Below are 21,457 nucleotides of genomic sequence, written 5' to 3'. Positions count from 1 at the left end.
ACTGGGACACTTTTTGGGGTTACTTGCCTTAGCACAAGGCACTCAGATGTATCTGTAGTAAAACCAAATTAAAGTTTATTTATGAGAATATGAGATAAAGATTCAAAATAAAGGTAAGTAAAAGGATTTGGAAACATAAGGTTACAGGTAAAGGAAAAACATAAGACACAAACTATAGTGTATACTTATTAACAAGTTACTTTCCTGTCTAATAAGGTATTTCACACTCAAATCCATGGTAAACAGTGCTTTTCCAGTCTAAAAAGATGAGATCAACTGTTCATGAGACAACCCCTGCTGGCAGAGTCACTCCTCTGTTATCCTCCCTGTCCTCTTTCTTCTTCTCTTACACAGTTACAGACTATTGTCCTTCAACCCATGGGTCCCCTGTTCAGAGATTTTTATTGGGGTTCTTTTTTCTTTGAAAATGCTGAAGCCTGCATCTGGCCTAGACTGTAAATATAAACTGGCTCAGTCCGCAGATGTCCATTGTTCTCAAGTTGATTGGGTCGGCTCTCAGACTCCCCCTTCTCAGGTGGTAGGCTTCACTCCCAACAGATTTGGAACATATATATTCTACATCTTACATAGCACTCAAGTTGTGCAAACATCTCACAGTAACCGTGATAATCAGCTAGTTTGTAGCTTTCGGCAGAGACCATGCATGACTCCCCCTTTGGTGAAATATTGAGAAGATGACTTGACACGGGTAATATACCTGACTGTGCATGTCTGTGTCACAACAACTTATGCAACAAGCTCTCTCTTTATCTCAATAATTTATTCAGCAGCCATAAACTACTCAATTTATTTTCAACCAGCAGTAGTCTTCATCAGGTGCAATTATGCTAATGAAGTAATTAACTATGAAGGTGGTTTACCAACTAATTTAGGTGGTCTACACATGCTCACTAATTTTCATTCTTTACTCTTTGTTATAACTAATCTGCAGTTTGTTTTATAAAAATGGTTTGCCATATAAATGTCCACCTGGATTCTGTTTATTTGGCATGCACTGAGCAGTACACAGTACAACAAGGTGCTACAATTGTATTTAAAGTTATAAAAACAAAACCCCTGCTTATTCTACAGACTGCATTTTTTAATACATAATAATTAACAACTGGGAGCAGAGTTTAGAATAGTGATGTGGATTGCTTGGCTTCAGTACAGTTACGGTGGTTTTACGCCAGCTGAGGATCGAGCCCTATATTTTCATACATGCATAGAGTTAAAGGCCAGAAAGGACCAGTCATCTAGTCTGACCTGTATAACCTGTTAACCAGCCGTTCCACCTTGAATGTGAATTAGAATTAGAATGTGTGCTCATTACTTATGCTAAACACTCTGTTCTACCTTGCATTTAGCTGTGATGCTAGGAGTACCTTTCCCAGACCTAAGAAGAGCTCTATGTGGCTCACAAGCTTGTCTCTCACACCGAGAGAAGTTGGTCCAATAAAAGATATTACCTCACCCACCTTGTCTCTGTATAACACAGGCTATTAAATTTCACCCACTGACCTCGGTATTGAGCGCATTCAAAGTGTATCATTTTATTTCAAGAGCTTTAACATAAAAGCCCCATTATGTGAAAGAGTCCATAATAATATTTAATTGAAAAATGTAAAATCAAAATTCTGACTTGAGCAGAAGTCCAATTTGAAGGGCTTCATAGCTGTAACATTACTAGATATTGGCATTAGGAACTATACTGATTTCTTTGAAACTCCCAATATGTGCCTTGTGCTGCTATTCTCCCTTGGCCAATTAACAAAAGTGGTCTGAAAGGAGTCATGTCAGTCATCCTTGATTGTGAGGAGGCGGGTGCTGTCTGAGCCTTCAAAGCAGTTGGGCTATTAAGAGGGACAGATGGGGAGAGACTCAGGGCTTCTTCGAGAATGTGGAAGGATCCGAATAAAAACTGAAACAAGTAGAGTTAAATTTCTTACCCAAGAGCATTTTAGACATTTCAGGGAAAATACTTCTTCAGCTGCTCCCCGCCTCCCCCAACTGAATTTATCATACTCCAGAAAGTTAGCGCCTCTGTTTCTAATCTGGTGTTACAGACTGCATAGCTCCTTAATACATGTAAAATAATAAAATATGTATGTTGATAGAAACAAACATGGAAGGAAAAACTTTAAAGTTGCACATCACTGTTTGCCTTCTGGCCTCTTCTCATTAGTGCCTTATTGGTGTACCTAAGGCACCTTGACTGATTTCCCCTCTCGTTGCTTGCTGCCCATGCTGGCACTGCATTCCTTACCACCATGATAAGTAAGCACATGCCTGCCTGGAAACAGGGTAGTGATGGCAGTGTTCGTTTTTTCTTTCATGTTGCCCAACCGTAGCATTCTTTATTCTGTGCCTCTTTTTGGCTTTATCACATTTCACCTTACACTATATGACTGAGGTCATCCATGGGGAGTATAATCCAGGGGGAGAAGAGGAATTGCTTGAGGAACTACCAGGGACATAACTAGAATTAATCATATTAATGCCCAGCTCTCAAAGAATTTTGCAAAGGAGGGTAAGTATCATTCTCCCCATTTCACAGATGGGGTATCTGATGCATATAGAGGTGAAGTGACTTGCCGCTGGTCAGTGGCAGAACCTTCTGACTCCCAATCTAGTGTCCAATGCACTGGCCCAAATGGCCTCAAATGAATTAATGTGAGGAAATTTAAGAAAAGGATAATATAGGAAGAATATTCAAAAAAACATTTGTGATACTAAGATCAATTAGGCTGTGGAATAGTCTCTATAGGGAAGTGGTGGGAACTCTATCACTTGTACCATTTTACACTACACTGGACCAAGAACCAGAAAAATGTATTGTAAAGAATAATCTTGCGTCAGCAAGGAGATGGACTGGATGATCTAAAGGACCTGAATTTCAAAGAGTCTGTGTGCAAATACTTTGGCGCACACTTCTGAACACTAAGACACGTATGCCCAGGTGATAGCTTTGAACCAATGACATTTGTGCAGTGATAAATGCTGGAAGAGTGCCTAGGAGGATAATTGCACAAAAGCATGTCTGATCTGAGGCCCCTTTTAAAGTTCAGATTGAAGAGTCTCTTCAGGCTCCAATTTCTCTAATTCTGGTTTCATCATGTTCTCATGCAGTAGCCAATAACATGCTTCTTTTCACTCGTTCTTCAGGTAGCAAAGGATGACCGAAGTGATGTTGAATCAAGTTCAGATGAGGAAGATTCAGTGCCTCGTTCGAAGAATCCACACAGCACTACCACCACTAATGGGACCAGTGGTGCCAACGGGACAAATGGATATCTTACTGGTAGCACTTGTTCAGAGGAACATTAATCCTTGAGCTAACTCATGAAACATGAACAAAGTGAACTGTTTACTACTGGAAGTAAATAAGTTGTGAAAGCGGTTTCTTCATATAGCTCAGCATCAGAAAAAAAAATTAGAAATATCAAAGCATACTGATAGTGCACTGCCATGTTTCCTGTTTGTGAATGAAGACCACACACCATTCTGTATATATAGGCATGCTGTACATGTATGTAATTGACACAAGGGGAGCAGTATTTTCATTTGTACTTTCTTAGAATATTATTTATTTTGAATATGTTTGGGGCTTAGGGACAAAGGGAATGTCCTCCCTCTCTTGCTCTTTAGATTCTCAACGGTGGAGACCGACATACTAAGATCTCTTCCATCCATTTCTGTTGCTTTTGCCCAGTCTTCTATAAGTAGTAGTCTGCTTGATTTGTCATGACTATAACATGGCTTTACAGATTGTAGCTCAGCTCCAGATATTTTTGGTATCTTTGTGTTTTAAAGTGCTAGTTTTGAAATCTCCTATGAAATCACAGTGGCCATTTTCCCAATGTAAAGTTTTCAAACAATGGATTAGTATTTTAAGTAGTGTCGAATGTGGTCAATTAGCAATTCAGACAAATCTGTGGTTATTGTAGGGTATTATTTTTGCATTGTTCTAAACTCAAATTGGTGGTTAATTGCATTAGAATAGACTTGATTACTTGTGCAAATACCCAAGATACATTTATGTCAACAGTTATGATAAACTCATACTTGCAGATTAGTTCTGCTTTGCAAGTTTTAACTCTACAGACTTCAGTTTCTTGCATAGATTTCATGCTGAGGGATGATCCAGTTTCAAAAAGAGAGATGTTTGCTGAGGTGCACTGTTGTGAATCCAGAATTCATTCTTGAATTAGAGGATATATTCCTTTGAGCTGAGCAAGATGAGAGCAGTGGCACAATGAAAAAACAACAGCTAAAAGTTCATTACTTCAGCAGACAGAATTCAGTGGAGATCTTGTTCTTATCATTCCAGATTTCTTGTCATATACAAGTGGGGAGAATGCAGAATGTTCTGCACTACCAGGAGAAGTTTATTCATAGCAAATTTTTAGGGCTTTTCAGTATTTTTATTTAACCTAGAAATAAAGCTGGGAGTGGCTGTAAGATAATTTTGTTCTTCTGTTCAATCTGAGATTTACGTGTAGGAGCAAACTGTGCTCCCAAAGGATTCAGGGTGAGTAGAAATAAACTATTCCTTTTTTTATATGAACTTCAGTTTCTAGAAAATCCTTGGGTGAAGTATTGCTAAGAGGACCTCTTTAGTCTTCAATGCTTATCAATGGCAGTGCCAGCAGTAGGAGAGTTTCAGGGGACAATCTTTATGCATTCTGCTCTTCAACGGTGTTGCGTAGGTGTGCACAGAAGCAATGTGCATATAGACCAAAGAAATTTAGAAAGAGGCAGGAAGGAGTAAACTAAAAACAATTAATCATCTGCTGCATTATATGGGTTGAGAGCACCATCCTCAGCAGGAATTTTGTGAGCCAGAAATTAGTTTTGTTTCCTCACACCTATGCAAGTATCAAAACACAAATGATTTCTCAGGCCACTGAGTATTTTTAGTGGCTCTATTCCATATAAATGGTACTGAAAAAAGGCCATTTGTTTATTTTGAAAGACTGATATTTATCTTATCCCCTTACCCAGTTAGTGTTTTGTGCCAATTCTTGAAAGTCTCTGGAACCATCATTATACACAAAGGCGCCTTGTTTGCTAGCCAAAAATATGCAGAATGTAAAGACAAGATATCAAGAGTAAAAATGGCCTCTCCACTTCAGGGAGGATAAATGCAAGAATAATGGCAGATAATAAGAGATGGAAGGAAAGGTAGATGTATTAATAGTTTGTACAGAAAAGAATACCCTGCCTATGAAATCTGAAATGGTATTCTGTTGTTGGGATTAGAGAGAGAGTGCTTTTACAATGAGAATATATTAATAGAATGTAGTGAATTAAAAATGATAATCTCTGAATGGTGAACTGCCAAGACTATCATTAAGAATAAAGGCTTAAACAATGCAGTGTTCAGTGGAGTAGATGGCTGCCTCTGTTGAACTATGTTCCTTATACAAAGAAAGATGTAAGAAGTAGGATGTCTCAGAAAACTTTGGGAATTCTTGAAACCCCAAAGCTGGTAAATTTTTCATTTTATCCTAAGAATGCAGTCTTGTTTTAAAATAGCAATGTACGTATAACACCAGCACCACATCAATATCTGGGACAGAGATTAATTGCCATCAGAGGTCCCACCTCCCCTCCTGTACAGTCATGCAAGAGTCATCACAATCTGGCCTTTATGTCAAGTGTATCTAACTCATTTCATTATCAAACCTCTCCAGCTGTCCTGGACATTCCGAGTCCTATTAGTAGCATGAAATGGGACTTTAATGAAGATTTACAGTATCTGCATGAAGAAGATGGGAAATTAAAAGTGGGTAGCTGGAAAAATAGGGCTGGGGATCAGAACAAGTCAAGAGTTTTGCTAACCATACCTGAACTATTGCTAAACTTTCACTCCACAGTATTTGAGGGAATTGGGAAATTCAGCAAATTTCTCCCACCTTTATCAGATGGGACCAAAAAGTTTTGTTGAACATGCCTCGCCAGTATTGTTCTGGATAATTACGTCAACTGACAGGAGTCAAAACAGTTCTGACTCAGCCTTTCCAGAGAACAGTGTTTCACTCCACAGAAACAGTGGTGCACATTTAAAATATTTTGTATTTGAACCTGTCCTGCACTGAGAGAGGTTGCAGTGGGGGATGGAATGCTTTTGGTGGCTGTTATATATTTTTGAGTAATGATGTATTTCACAAAACTTGTAAAGGGAATTGAACTGTAAATGGTTCACACAGCTCTGCATACTTGCCAAGGATTGAAAGGTGGTGCAATCAGTATATGTCACAGCACCATTATCCAGATCCTTTAGAATCAAGAAATTGTATTCCACTAATTATTAATATTTTCAAGCTCTTCTCCTGCTAATGAGCTCTATATCATTTTTGCCTCACTTCAACTTTGATGCTCCCTTTTTTGTAGTACATTAAGAGACAATGTGTTTGGAGTATGTAAGTAGAAAAATGAAAAAGGAACATGTAGACTTTATTAGCAAGTAGTAAGAATTTGTCTTCTGTTTCTAATTATCCCTCACATGTAGTAAACTAAGATTCAGTTCTCTTTGCATTTACTCATTTTTAGCATTGACATGCAACATACCCAAAGGAAAGCACGTTTTAATAAAAAGCTGAGAGTCACAGAATATGCTAGTGATCTAGCCAATCAAAGAAATAGGGGTGGAATTTAGATTCATCTGAGTCTTGATCAAGGTTACGTAGTGCCAGTTCTAAATACCAAAAAGTGACTCTCACTGTGTCCTTGTTGCCATTTTGTAGATCTTTCTATGGATTATCCCATTTAATGTTTCCAACAGAGATAGAATGGGTCACTGCTTCCCTCTATATGCATCCAGATATGCATACGTCAGCCTGGCATCAAAGCTTTGTGAACATTCAGCATAGTCAGTAATGCCAAAACCCCTTTTCAGAAAACCAACCATGTGCACAAAAAGCTTCACTTACTTTCAAGTGGTTCTTGTGTTAAATCTGAGTCTACCAGGAGTGACAGAAGGTCACTATGTGGCTATGAACACAGCACTATTGCAACAACAAAAAAATTGCTCTGCAACCAAATGCCATTGATAATCAACACGTGTGTCTCTGGCTAGATACTATACATAGGTTACACTGAATTTTCTAGTTAGAAATCCAGTGCCTGTATTATTCATCTCACTTAACTGCACATTATTACTCCAGCTGCCTGTAATTCTCAATGTAAGACAGAATGCCATTGGTTTTCTACTGTTGATACTTTGATATTTTTTTTAAAACCTATTTGCTAACGTTCATTCTTTATATATTTCCAGTTAGCTACTACTTGTGAGATTTGTGTGAGAGGACCAGCTGAACACTTTGTACCCTTCATTGTAACATAGACCAGAGTAGGCCCAACCTCACAGTGTACTATAAATTACAGTTGCCTTGAAACCACAAAGAAAAACCAATTTGTATTATTTATATGCTTTGAGTGCTTTTGGTTTAGAAATGGGACCTAATGGAAATTTTACAAAGATAACTTTTTTTTTAAACATTGGTGAAAGTTTGGAAAACTTGACATACATATACATTGTAAGGGTTTCTGATTGTAGTTGCAATGAAAACACAGTGTTTGAGTGTGCCTGTACTGAGTTCTCCATTTTTAAAATAGCTTCCAGTTCTTCTAATGGAGAAAATAGTGTGCATATTATGATATGACATGACATTTTGGAATCCCATCGAGCCTAGAGCTTTAATGATCAGATATGTCAAACTGTAAAACAAAGTGATCTGTAATGTTTTGTAGAGCCTTAATGGTCTAAAATGATCTATGGAACAAAAACACTCAAATTCTGGATTCCACAAGCTTTGAGTCCCTTTAGCTGGGTCTATGAATTCTAAGGCTTTATTTTCATATACATTAGCTATTATGCTATGTTATGTGTGCTGTTTATGTGCAGTGAGTCAGGGTGGGACAGATGACACAATTTCACCTGTGTTTTCATGACAATTCTGGGCTTGAGCAACTCTCTCAGAAATACGACGTGTTAGAATTCCACTGTCAGAAATACAGTGATATATTAACGAGTTAGAATTCTTTTATGTATAGATATTGTGCAAAACTTTGGGAGTTACTTTGTGTTTTATTGTTTTTGGTTTTATTTTTAATATAGAACCAATCGATATTGTGAATTATTTTAATTTGGAGACACTTTCATAATAAACATACGCATTAGGAATGTAATGTCAATTTCCTTCTTTGTTCTATGAAATGAAAACAGTATTTTCCAGTGTCCATGACACCATTTCCTAGCTCATGGGATGTTACCGACAGTACATACTCCAACACTTTTATCAATGGTCCCGTGTATGCTTTTAGTTCTGTATATCTCTTGGAAGTTGTTTATGGTATTTAATGGAATTCAGTAGATGGGGAAAAAAGTACTTATGAAATAGTGTCCAACTTGAGGCACTTTGAAGGGGTCTGTTTGGTTCAGAGAGTGGGTGTTCAACAAACACAAAGGTGTCCCGCTAAAAATCACAGTCACTTTTGGAAAGCTTAGCCCTTGTTTAAAAAACGTACAAAAGAAAAAGGGACAACGCATCACAGCCTTATTTGTCTCTCTCACCAACAGAAGTTGGTCCAAATAACCTTGTCTTTCAGATACCATATGCTGTTTCAGATGAGAATGCTCACTAATACACTAAGCTAAATCTCATTTAAATATCCCGCTGTTGCTATCACTGGTGTAGTTGCAGCAGCTGCTGTTAGCATCATAATTGTTTAAGCTTGCACAGAGTAGGTTTAGTTGATTTGGAGTTTAAAAGGTCTGTGATCATGGAAGTAATGCCTCTTCTAGGCTCCAAATGTTGCTATAGCCAACACAGCCACACCAATGTTTGCACAGGGGAGAACGTTTTTAGAAAATATTCGTAGAGTAGACAGACTGGCTTACCAATTTGTGATAGGATTTCCATTTTTCATTCCTGATCTGATAGAGCAAAAGGGAACATGTTTTTATTATAATGTGGAGAACTATAGCTATGTAGCAATGCAGTGAGCTGGAAATACTTCTACACAGTCACCCAAAGAAAAAATGGGGCATCAGGCAATGTCTGATAAAGCGTCAACAAATGAGGTGGGATCATGAAAGAAGGGACATGAGGCCCAAAAGCTTGGTCCAAGCTTTGCAGGTGTCAGATGTATAAGAACCTTCACCTGTCATTTGATGTTTTGTGTCAGTAAGGAACGCAGAATTGGGGGGAGGAGGTTATATAATAATCAAATAGCTAAAAACCATACTTAATATACCTACATGATCAAATATACATTACATCATAGGCTGTCTACACTACACGCTAGCGGTGCAGTTCCCAGGCTCACCTACATGTATTTGCACTAGTGCTCATCGAGCTAGCACAAGTATAAATAGCAGCATCCCATGGCAGCGGAGGCACAGCTGAGCCCTGTTGAGTACATACCCACCAGTTTCAGGTGGGCTTCTATTTGGCACAGCTCAGCTGTCAATATGCTGTAGCTACTTGTGCTACTGCAGCTGTAGGTCTCTTTGTATCTGTGTTAGCTCACTGAGAACTAGCACCAATGTAGGTGAGTAGGGGAATCACATCCCCAGCTCAAAGTGGAGACATAGCTTTGAAGTACACTAGGAAATACGTGTTTTTTAAAAATGCATAATTGAAGTCCTTGCTTGTCTAGGAGTTGAATTAAGAGATTTAACTCTGCTTGAGTTTGTCCCATATAGTATATCTGACATCTATCACTGCCCATGGCCGCATGAAAAATGGCTGGAGATAAGGTGGTAGGGATCTGAGGTTCCCCAGCACACCGCCTCTGAGCCCACAAAATTCCCTTTGCACAAAGAATGCAATGTTGGCTTTCAGCTGGGTTTTTCAGCTTCCGGGAGAGAAATGGAAAATTCATGCTGCTTTAGGCCAAGAACTAAAACCCTGTGGCAAACAACCATAGACATGGATACTTTTCAGACCAGTGGTAGAGCATCCCCTATGGCTTGATTTCATGTGGAGGCAATCAAAGTGTGTGGCCATGCTAGGGAAGCCAACTGCTGCCTGATTCAGTAATTAGCCATGCTGCTATAGGTGGAAGCCCTGGAATCTGCATGGAGGGATTTGTGCTCTGGTCAGGTACCCACCATGGTAGGGACAAAAGATGCCGACAGAGTCTTTACCTGTTCTGAGCATTCTGGCTTCCTCCCCGCCCCTTCTGTGCGTCAGCCATTCTTGCCCCACTGATGAGGTTAGGCGATGTATTCATAGCACCAAAACCTAGCAGTTTTTGCAGATAAGGTAAGTTGTCCTCTTCTGTGGATTTTCTGAGGAAGGTAACCTTCTGGATCTGTTTGTAGGGGGGGTCCAGAATGGGTTTTGATATTAAATCCATTGCTCCCCCCCCCAGTTTTTAGTAAACTTAACCACAATGTTTATAGTCTTACATAAATTGGTGTAATTAGTAAAAAGACAAGTAATCTAAAGAAGATTGCTCTTGCATGCACACTTTCATAGTGGCCAAAACTAATAACCTCACCCCGGCCTTTAACAAACTTTACATTGTCCATTTCTATTTTTTCATTTTAACAAAGAGCCTCAAAGGTGAGCACATTAAACCTTGAATGGTGTAAGGCAGAGGGGAGCATGAATATTTCTGGAAGTGACAAATATGAAGCTAGAATGCAATTTGGGCTAATTTAGCTATGTGAAATCCCACCAATTATTATGTTTCCCTTTGGAACTTAAAATCTTAGATCACAGCTGTGTGAAAAATGCATTGTTAATTAGTTGCCCATTAGCCTTCATATTCTAGGGCCTATTTGTGCAAGTCAAATTTAGGTTAATTTGCTTTATGCAAATCAACTTATTTGACTTCCATTTATATTCTCCATTAACACCTGGGAGCCTTAAGATTGATCCCTGTGAAACCTGGCTACATGCACATCCTATAGTAACGGCTAGAATTTGCCTGAGAGTCGCACAGATGAGCAGGCTGCCTCTCACTGCATGCCTCCTGCCTGAGGCTCAGGACCAACAACAGTCCTGGCTTTGGAAGCACCAGTATTGCTCCCTAGGGTGAAACCACTGCAATGGGGCAGGGCCATGGATCACAAAGCATGACACAGCATGTGTAGTCCCTGTACCTGCTGGAGCTGTGGACAGATTGTGTTTCCTCCACTGCCTCCCTTGTGGACTGCTAGCCACTATCTAGGCCTAAAAGAAGAACATATTGAAACTGAGGCTGTCGCTGGTTTGAAGAGAGAGAGAGGTGACATCAATGCCTAGAGTAAGCTCAGAAAGAGAATGAGAAGATTATCTCAGACGGAGAGGAGATCAATTCAGGAAGTTCACAGATGATGCTAAACTAGGAAGGGTTGCAAATCGTCGGCGAGAACAGGGAAATAATACTTAGAGACCTAGAAAGATCAGGTACGAGGACAAAATTAACAAACTGAGATTCAGCTTTTGAGCAATGCGAGCTAATGCACTTTGCAGGAAAGTAACCCCACACAGCGATTCAGTGGGAGAAAGAAATTGAAAAGCAGGAATGATCAAGGACAATAAGAAAAACAAATCAGGCCCAAGTTTTCAAGGTAAGAGGATGGCAAAAATATGCCAGGGCAATTTTGAGCAGCTGTGAAGAGGCATGTCCTGAAGCAGGGTGGTAATAGCATCTCTCTGTACACTATGGTGCGAGGGCTCCTCTAGTGCTTCTCACTTCTGAGTACTTCATTAACAGAAGAAAGTTGACAAACTAAAAGGAATGCCAAGAACAGCCACCAAAATGATAAGCGGGACTGACGAATGAAGCAATATTTAAAAAGCTAAGGCTCCAAACCTGCAACTTCTTGCACACAAATGGCCTGCACAGAACCCCATTTTATTCAGTTTCCACGTGAGAACAGCAATCTGCCTGCACACAGGAAGTCAGGGGATCGGGCCTTAATATATATCTTGTCTGTGCTGCAGCTAAGAAATACCTAAGCATCCGATTTAGTGTGTGAATACTAATTCTAACACCCAGGATGGAACGAAATTATTTCATGTGGTACAAGGAAGCGTAGCTGGGAGTAATGGAAATTACATGAGGGAAAACTTAAACCGAACAGCAGAAAAAGCATCTCTACAATGAGCTATGTTAAACTCTGAAATAATCTACCACATGAAGTGGTGGAAGGAAAAAGTGCTATAGGGAAAAACCCTGCTCTGACAGAAATAGTCTAAATGACTTGAGAGCTTCCTTCTTCTGTTTATATAATTCTATGTTACAATGAAATTTTATAATGATTAACTACATGATGGAAAGGACCATTGCTAAGTCTCATTATTTGAATTTATTAGCGTGGTGCAGTGTTTCTCAATTGGGGTTCCGCGGGAACACTGTTAGGGTTCTGCGAGCAGCTGTTCTCTGCGCTGCCGATCAGCTGTTCTCCGCCGCCGAGAGCAACTGTTCTCTGCACCGCCGAGAGCAGCTGTTCTCCGCGCCGCCAAAAAAGGGAAGATGTCTCGGATTTTCCAATGGAGGGTATCCAGTGTAAGTGTAATTTAAGTGAGGAATGCTGACCTTTGCTTATTTCAACATTTGAAGACTGCTAAGAGTTTGGGGGGTTCCGCAATTATTTATGGAGTTCAAAAAGGTTCCGTGGCCAAATTTAATTGAGAAACACTGGCGTGGTGGTATACAGTAGTGACAATTATTGCTTCTTATCCTCCAGGCACTTGAGAAGAGCTTAATCCTCTCAATGAGAGTTGCATTCTTTTCTGAGGGGGGTTTACACTGATACTGCACAGGTGCAAATGAGCATGTACCAGGCAAGGCAATGGAGAGTGAGACCGTAACATGCTACCTTAGACTAATGCAATCAATGGGCCAAAAAATTTCAAACAAAGATGGAATAAAGCCCACAGGTTCGCTGGGAAGACCTGGCTGTTTTGTGCCACGCTGCTGAGGCAAAGCAGTTGTAAATGCATCTTCAGCAGCCAGTTAGCAGGATAACTGGCCTCATGCCTGTGAGGAGAGCAAGGGGCGACTTTGCAGAAGAAGAGAGAGAGCAACAGACAGCTGTTATTGATTGCTAGAACTAGTAACAACTAATAGAAGGGAAGCAAAGCACACCGGGTCTGATTTACCCCTCTTGCTTCGGTTTTGTGTGTATGTAACACCATTAAAATCATTAGCATGAAATTGAAATAGTGTACTGATGAATGAGGGACATTCTGTAGTCTAGTTAGAAAAGCAAGTGGACTACAGTTCAGCTTGTTTTTCTTAAAAAATGCAGTAAAAATCATCAGCTTGGTTCTTCACAGATACTTTTTCACCATCGGCATCTCTCTCTGCTTTGGAACTTGTTATATTACCGGACAATACATGGGTTAAAAATCCAGTTCTGGAGTTTCTTCCCCAGTTTTTTTTACTGTGTTTTGTAGGCATTACATAATCCATTGGCATTATGTAATCTCAACCTTTGACCCTGGGCTCAAAACTGAAAAAGCAAAAGGAGAAACCATTCTAATATGATGCACCTGCAGTGTATAGTGAGTAACCTTTTGTTGGGTATTTTATATGTCAGTGGAGTCTTGCATCCTAATGGTTGCATGTGAGACATCAGGAACTCACTATTATTAAACGTTTCTGTTGCACACATGTGTGAGAGATTGGTTTAATTGAAAAGTTACATACGTACCAAATAGTAACAAAAGGGCGTTGCAGAGTTGCCATTGATTCAAACATGTTTTTGCAGCCTTTTAACTTTATTGACAATGTTTTCTCTGAGCAATTCTGTAGTATCCCTTGGAAAAAAGATGATCTTTAGAGAACTCAATCACATTTTAAAGTATGCTTTCTGCTAGATATTAGAGTAATGGGTATATATAATAGATACAAATATGCTGATGTGAGAATCAAACACTTCCTATTGCATATTAATATTAAAGTGCTTAATTTTACCTAGAATTGTATATGTTTCTGCTAGAAAAAGAAAGCACATTTTATATAAAAATATGTACATATCAAATGCAAAGAAATTTTCTCATAAGCAGGATGTCATTCACCAGAACTTCCTTTTGGTCATATTAAGGAAATACAAACAAGAAGGAGATGAAGGGGGGAAAGGTACATAAGCAGCAAAATCATCCTGGATGTTTAAAGGCTGCATATACAATACATACACATATACTGATGGTATAGGTCGTGTGCAACTATTCACTGCAATATATATTTAAAATGTTCATTATATGTTTGTTTTCATAAAGTCCACAATGAGGAGAATCAGGAATTAGTCAGTGTATTACCTAATTATATGAAAAACTTCTGAATATGTGGAAGCAGGACTTTATAAAAACTTCATGAGACTGAACATCACCCTACTTCTTTGGCTGCACCAGATCTCATAAGCCAAGCAGGGTCTGTACTTGGAGACATGGTACAGAAAGTGATATTGATGATTCAGTAAATGACACCCTTCCTTCTGGGTCAATGCTGGATCACTACCTAAGCACAAGGCACTGCGGTCTGAGGTGCCATCTTTCAGATGCTGAACGGTTTAAATTTCCTAAGGCAATTTTCATTAGCCCAGTCTCCTGGCCCAGTTTCAGTGAGTGATTACATTCTGTCTGTCTAATTTTCCCCCTGTAGTTTTAGTTGGATAAGACACTACTTGTCTTAATCTGTAATGCAGTGTGGCTGTTAGCTGTTAGCTGTGGTATTTCACACAGCTGACTGCATTCCAGTGGAAGGTAAAGTCATTTCTCCCTAAATGATTCTGGGAATGATTTTGATCCTCAGTAGTTGAGGATATATATCCTGGTATGTCAAGTCCCATGTTGGTAAAGAACATCATTATTGTATGTGCCGTACTTCACTCAGGGTACTATCCTGCTCTTTAAAAGGCATGTGCCAGATTTTCCATTCTGCAAGTTCCCTTTGTGCTGTTTATCCAGTGCAAAGTGAACTCTCACTAGCCAGAGACTGTCCCTGGAGAATTCCACCCTCTTCCCCCCGTGCAAAGAGAATCTCCATCTGTATAAAGCTGCCAAAGACAGCTCAGCTGGCCACTGCCTCCCAAACTTCAGCTGCGTGGACTGACATAGTGGGGACTGAGGAGGCAAAGAGGGGAGGCAGGTGTGCATTAGGTGTAGAGAAGAGGCAAGGAAAGGGGGCCTGGTGGAGTGAGGCTCTGTTGCACCAGATTGTCTGCTATCAGGAGTTCTTCCACTAGCAGCATCAGTTCAATCTTTACTTATGTACAGCAGGGAACTGAGTTCAATGTCAGTGAGAGCAGGATCAGACATTAATTTAATATATTGGATCAAATGTCAATACATACAAGTCAGGACCTATGTATTGCTTCAGTGCTTCTCTTCTTTTACAAATATATATTTTATAGTATAGTCTCATGTTGAGAAATAAACACAGTAGGAACTTACATACATTTTCATTTTCTATACTAGAAGAAAAATACAAAAGCATCAATACTATTGGCTCATTGTTTTGTTTTATTTATGGATAACGATTATGTCTTCTGTAGTGACATTTAAAATTGATCGCTTTTAAAGCTGGGTCAAGAAAGAAGTGAATTGCAAAACAGCAATGCCACCATACATCCCAACTACTACTGGAATACAGAGAAACCAAGAATGCATCCTATACAAATGGGCTAAGCTAAACTTTTTGCATTCTCAGCTCATACTTCCACACACATCTCCTAATTTGTATGTCGTGTCTCAGTATGACAGAGTGTACCAAGATCTAAAAGGGTTTTCAAAAAATGGAGAGAATTTCTGCAAACGGCTCAGGTTTGTTCTCCAACAAAGGTACATGGGCTCAACTGCAATTAGTAATAGACACAGTTTTCTGCTCTGATTTTATATATAGATAGATAGATAGATATGTAAGTTTGATCTTCTTAAAATGAGATAAGTCATGATCTGAAGAATCAATTTCAGGCTAGCCCTTACTTAGGCAAAGTGTTATGCTCTACCTACATGAAAAAAACAACCTGAAATTCAATGGCAAAATGCAATTCTTAATTAAATTTGAAAATAAATATTTAATCACCTCTGTTGTGTATTAATCAGGTCAGCAGCTCTCTTTCCAATCTGGGTTCTTTTTAAAGAGCATCTTCCTTTCTAATTACACTTTGAAAGAGTTGCTTCTAGCGAGCAACACAAAGGCTTGTCATTTTACGGTCATTTTTGCTGAAGCTGGCAAAATAAATTTGCTCTTTTCCGGTCTTCATTTAATTTAAGGAGGTATCTGAGCAAGCTCGTATGCAGCATTTTTCATCCATAGGTTCCCTGTGTGCTACATGATAGAGGGAAATATCATTATCACCATTTTATAAATGGGGAACCTGGAGCACAGAGCAGTGAAGCGACCAGCCCAAAGTTACCCAGCAGGCCAGTGACACAGCTGGGATAGATCCCAAGCTTCTTAAATTCCAGTCTAATGCCTTACTCACTGGGACACTCTGCCCCTGCTTGCTCACTCGCTCTTTCTCTCCCTCTCTTTTTTTTTTTCTTTCCTTGGACAGTTGGGTGCATTAAGTGCCAGTCTCATAAGAGAAAAAGCAATAGGTGGGCACTTCTCAGCACCCAGGAAATGCATGGCAATTGCATGATTAAATACATGCTCTAAATATTGGGCCCCAAGTCTGAGGCTGTTCCACAGGCCGCTGGAATTGTGAGACGAGTAATTGCAGAATTGAGCCCATTATCACCTTTTTGACCATACAATGATGTTGCTCTGGATTCCCATTATTATTATTACACACTCTTCGCTAGATTGACTAGCCTCCAGTAGAGTGTAGGACGCAGGGACACAGCGGTTCCGAAAACGACAAGGTATTTATTTTAATGGCAATCAAATTCAGAATCACACAAAACATGCATGGTATTTGGTTTTTGTCATGAACACAAATGCAGTCCAGATTCACCAAAATGTTAAAATGCTAATGCATTTTCAACAATGTGCTGAATAATGTATCAGCTGCTTTTCTGCAACAACAGGTGGGTGTATACTGCACCTGGGGAAAGCCCACTCAGCCAAATTCTGCGTTCACACAGTGTATATCTATGTAAAGCAGGCAGAATCATGTTTACGGGTTAAGACCAGGCAAACACCACTCTCCAAGCTCATTTCTGATCTCACTTCCACCAGTGTAAATCAGGTGTATGCCCATTGAAGTCAAGGGAGCTATAGTGGTGTAATACCAGTGTAAGGACCAGATCCAGAGCCCAATGTTCACAAAGACTGACTCCCATGGAAGTAGGAGCAGGCCCTAAGTGAGGAGAGAGAGACTTAGGCCCTGATAGAAGGTTTGAATTGTCTCAGGTCCCTTTTACTTTATTCCAGGGAATACAGGTTTATCCTGGATATGATCCTCTTGGGCATCCCACTGCCACAGAGTACCAATAATAATATTTTACTTGTAGGTCCTAGTTAGCAAAGCCATGCTTGCCTGCAATTGCAAAAGAGCAACAGATAAATTGAACAAGACCATTATTGTCCTTGTGAAACTATTACCCTGATAATATTGCCAACATCAGTGTCATCTTGGTAAATTCAGACCTTCAATATGCAGGACCAGGATTACTGGAATATTTTCAGTAGTGGGAAGTGAAGACTGTTCATAAATCTGGGTTTATTTTCCTCATTAGTGCCAGGCTCTTTCCCTTTTCTTCAGTCTCTCTTGTCTCTTCACTCTGCTCCCTCCCTTCATATTCTGAGTTTCCCGTTCTGTGCCAAGTAACCTATGTTGATAAATTACATTTTGGTGAAAGCCGCCAGGCATGGTTGAGAGATGTAAACCAATTTCCTCATGTAAATTACATGAACATTGAATGCAAACTGGGCATAACTGATTCATGAGGGTGCATTAGCAGAACACTTAGACTGGGTGATGTCTGTTTCAATGCCATCCCACACAGCCTGGATTTCACGAATTATGGACCAATACGAGTGAGGACTGGAGCCTGAAATGACAGCTAATTGTTGCAATAATACAGATGACTCTTCTTAGGGTTGCACATAAGAGCAGGTTTTTTGAAGATCTCTTCTTTAGAAATTTAATTTTACCAGCTTGCTTCCCTGATTTTACAAACTGCACAGCAAAAATAGTCAGCAGGAAATAACGATGTTTGCAACAGAATATCGAGGATTAATTTAAAAAAATACAGCAGACCAAATTCATCACTGATGTACTTCCTTTAATGGAGCTACACCAGGTGGATTTAGACTATCAAGTTTGTCTTTTGTTTGGCTCTTTTTGAGATGATTAAGTACAAGCTTCTTAATTATCCACTCGCTTAACATTTCCTCTTTTTTACATGGAGTAAATATTTTAATTAAATGTACCCAGAGTTAATAAAGTACCCGCATGGTCAAAGATGTCAGGCTGCTCCTCTTCCATTACTTCTACTTCTCCCTCACTTGTATCTTTCCAGCTTCTAAAATATGGATCAGCTGCTTCCTAGATGTCTTAGCCAAAAGTTAATATATGGGGACTGAGTCTCAGCTTTCCTATGTCTTTTACAGTCATTTCCACTTGTGTAGGTAGATGCCAGATACTTCTAAATCAGAGTGGTAACAATTTTTACCCATTCTACATTCAATGGCCCAGATTCTCAGACAGTATGAAGCAGCATAGCACCAATAAAGGCAATGGAGCTAGGTCAGTTTCCACCAGTTGAAGTTCTGCTACACTTCGTACTGATGCAAATCACTACATAAGGTGCAAGATAATAATGAATCAGGCCCTTGTTCTGCTAGACGCAGTCCAAAAAAATTCACACAAGCAAGTCAATTAAAGAACTGGTCAGGCATGTAGAGATGACTCTGAAAAACAGCTATGGTAAAAAAGGGATATCCAATAAAGGTTAGCATAGGTCCTTGTTCTGTTCAGATCTCCCAATTGTAGATTTATTAATTTTTAGGTGAGGGGAAATCCACTTAATACTATTCGTGTCTTCTTTCATTTCACCATTTAAATGTTTAGCTCTTTTATGTGTCTAGGCCCAGTCCTGGACTTCGCTCCGGCTCGTTTACTAGACTGGCTGGGCAAGGAGACTAGGACAACAGCCTCACTAACAATACAAACCTGATTCATTCCCAGAGCACTATCCATCCTGTGAACTGAATAAGGCAGGGGTCCTGTGGAAAAAATAGTATGTGATCTTATAATTAAAGTAACATTTCCATCAGCAGGGCTCTCAACTGGCTTTCTCGGTCCTTTTGAGTCCTCAGTTTGAAAGCCTTGCAGATTTTGCACTTGTCCTTTCTGTGGGCTTCCCCCAGGCACTTCAGGCAGCTGTCGTGGGGGTCGCTGAGTGGGAAGGCTTTCCCGCAGGAGGCACACAGCTTGAAGCCCGGCGACTGGGGCATGGCCTGACTGCGTGAAGTCCCAGCAGGGACTGCCTTATCTCTAACTGCACTTAACAACACTTAACTACTTAACTAACTAAAACTAAACTCAGAATACAAAACAAGTCCAAACAAGGGAGTAGTACTTGCTGTGATCAAGGCTAGTTCCAGCAACCGTCACGGGGGGAAAGAAGGAACTGAGGGATGTAGGGCCAGCAGTGCCTCATGTGCGCATGGCTCCAGGGGCCGGTGGAGCTGGCCCTATGGGATCAGCTAAGTTTCTGAGATATGTAGAGCTGGTACTTGGTCTTCAGTCCATACATTTTCAAAGCAGTATGCCCTGCAACATTCCATCAGCTCCGATGCGGCACTTGGCTCTGCAATACTATCTTCAGTTCTGGATCCTGTTACAAAGCTCCTTCCTCCTTCTGGGGATAGTGCTCAGAAGTCACCTGAAGTGGAGAACCCACAAGGACACTACAGGAAGAAAAAGGAAATGTTACTCACTGTGGTAGGGTGCCTGCCCCTCATTGGCCTGGAAAGGGTTAAGAAGGCCCTTGGAGAGGCTGCACAAAAGGTAGCCAGTAGGAAGGAGCTGTGTGGCAGCCATTCAGGACCCAGGAGGTCGGTATAAAAGGGAGCTGCAGCCCAGAGCAAGGGGAATGACTCCCAGGAACTTGAAGAGGGAGGACTGTCAGCACCCTGGACAGCGCAGTGGCTGGCTGCTGGGACTCAGCAGAGCTGAATGCCCTGAAGCAAGGGTGGAGAAGGAACTGGGGCTGAGGGGAAATGGCCCAGGGGAATCCACTGATGAGTTGTGGGGAGGGGAGATGCACACTCAGGGTCCCTGGGCCAGGACCTGGAGTAGTGGGCGGACCTGGGTTCCCCCCGATCGCCATTGGAGTGGTGGCAGGACTGCAGTGGGAAGTGGCTAGAACAGACTGCAGACTCCCCCAAAAAGGGAGAACACAGATTGTGACTCAGAGCCAAGTTGTGAGAAGGAGGGTCCAATGGAGACAGGATGGAGGACGAGATACTGCAGAGAGGGGCATCTGCCTGGCTGAGAGCTGATTCCCAAGATAGCCAGCAGACGGCGCCAAGGCACTGAGTCGATCCATGTTACACTCACCCTGTGCGGTAAGTAATTATTTTAAATGTATGTTCCTAAGGGTGATCCACTACCTGCCCTCCCTCCCTTCTGTTTCAGTTGTCCCTTAGAGGATGACTGAATAAAAAAGGAACTGAGGGCAGTTTGCCTGTGAACCCTATATAGCCTTGGTGTCTGCCATGCAGGCTGAACGGGCACTGCTAGCTAGAAATCTCCAATCAAGGGCTCAAGAGACACTTGTACACCTGAAGTGGAGCACCCACAGCAAAACATCTTGAAAAACTGCAGTTACTACACAGGGTGAGTAACATTTCATTCTTCTTTAGCTCAAATAGTGAGGGGCTCTGCTTTCGGAGTAGGAGAACCAGAATCTATTCCTGCTCTCACTGTGAAGTTCTAAGTGGCCACGATCTGCAGCATAGCAACCACCAGGAAGTTCTTAGCTAGTCACGGATTTCTTACACAACGTTGTTCCACCATATGTGCTTAAAGGTCAGTCGGAGTTTAGTGCAAACAGAAATGGTGATTGGTGTTGAGCTGTGGGGCCAGATCCTGAGCTGGCATAAATTCATGTAATTCCAGATCCTAAAATGGCATAAATTAGTATAGTTCCAGGGAAGTCACTAGCTGAAGCTCTCACTCTTGATGTTTTATTTTTAATTTTATAATAGCCATAGAAACAAAACCACTGTGTGTATTTTTTCTGTCTTTAGCTTTTGCAATTCATGGCTCTGTGTTTCTGAGGGGATGATATCTGCATCTGATTTGCACCAATAAGTGTAAGAAGGTACATTTTTTTAAACTTCAGCGCAATCTGTAAACTCTTGCATTAATGCACTATAAAAATTTCAAACTTTATTGCTTGCTTTGGGGGATGCCCAGAAGGACTGCCGAGGTGTGTCCTGCAGGTGTTCCCTCACCTGACAAAGGGATGCACCTGTAGAGGGTCCCTCCATGGGGTCCAAATCCTCGTCCAAGGAGTGGTGTCTATGGGCCTTCTCCTGAGCTGGAGAC

General features: G+C 40.7%; 1 protein-coding gene and 1 long non-coding RNA gene across 2 annotated transcripts in view; both read left to right on the top strand.

Moving 5' to 3' along the window:
- CERS6 (ceramide synthase 6) overlaps positions 1 to 8,187 on the top strand; it is a 206,732-nt gene extending 198,545 nt beyond the window's left edge. Inside the window, exon 10 of the mRNA XM_067549300.1 lies at positions 3,166 to 8,187. Coding sequence (XP_067405401.1) covers positions 3,166 to 3,327 — 162 coding nt within the window. The 3' untranslated portion in view covers positions 3,328 to 8,187. The remainder of the gene's footprint in view (positions 1 to 3,165) is intronic.
- Positions 8,188 to 20,164: 11,977 nt separating this feature from the next.
- Positions 20,165 to 21,294, top strand: LOC137154172 (uncharacterized). Its single transcript, XR_010920120.1, has 3 exons — positions 20,165 to 20,472; positions 20,609 to 20,743; positions 21,157 to 21,294. It is a non-coding gene; the product is annotated as an uncharacterized lncRNA (long non-coding RNA).
- The last annotated feature ends 163 nt before the right edge of the window (positions 21,295 to 21,457 follow it).

This window comes from Emydura macquarii, unplaced genomic scaffold, assembly GCF_026122565.2.
Source record: "Emydura macquarii macquarii isolate MOO-44397 ecotype Brisbane River unplaced genomic scaffold, CSIRO-AGI_Emac_v2 contig_1253, whole genome shotgun sequence".
NCBI classification, from domain to species: domain Eukaryota; kingdom Metazoa; phylum Chordata; order Testudines; family Chelidae; genus Emydura; species Emydura macquarii.
The sequence above is the reverse complement of the archived record's forward strand: the minus strand, read 5'-3'. Positions and strand labels throughout refer to the sequence as shown.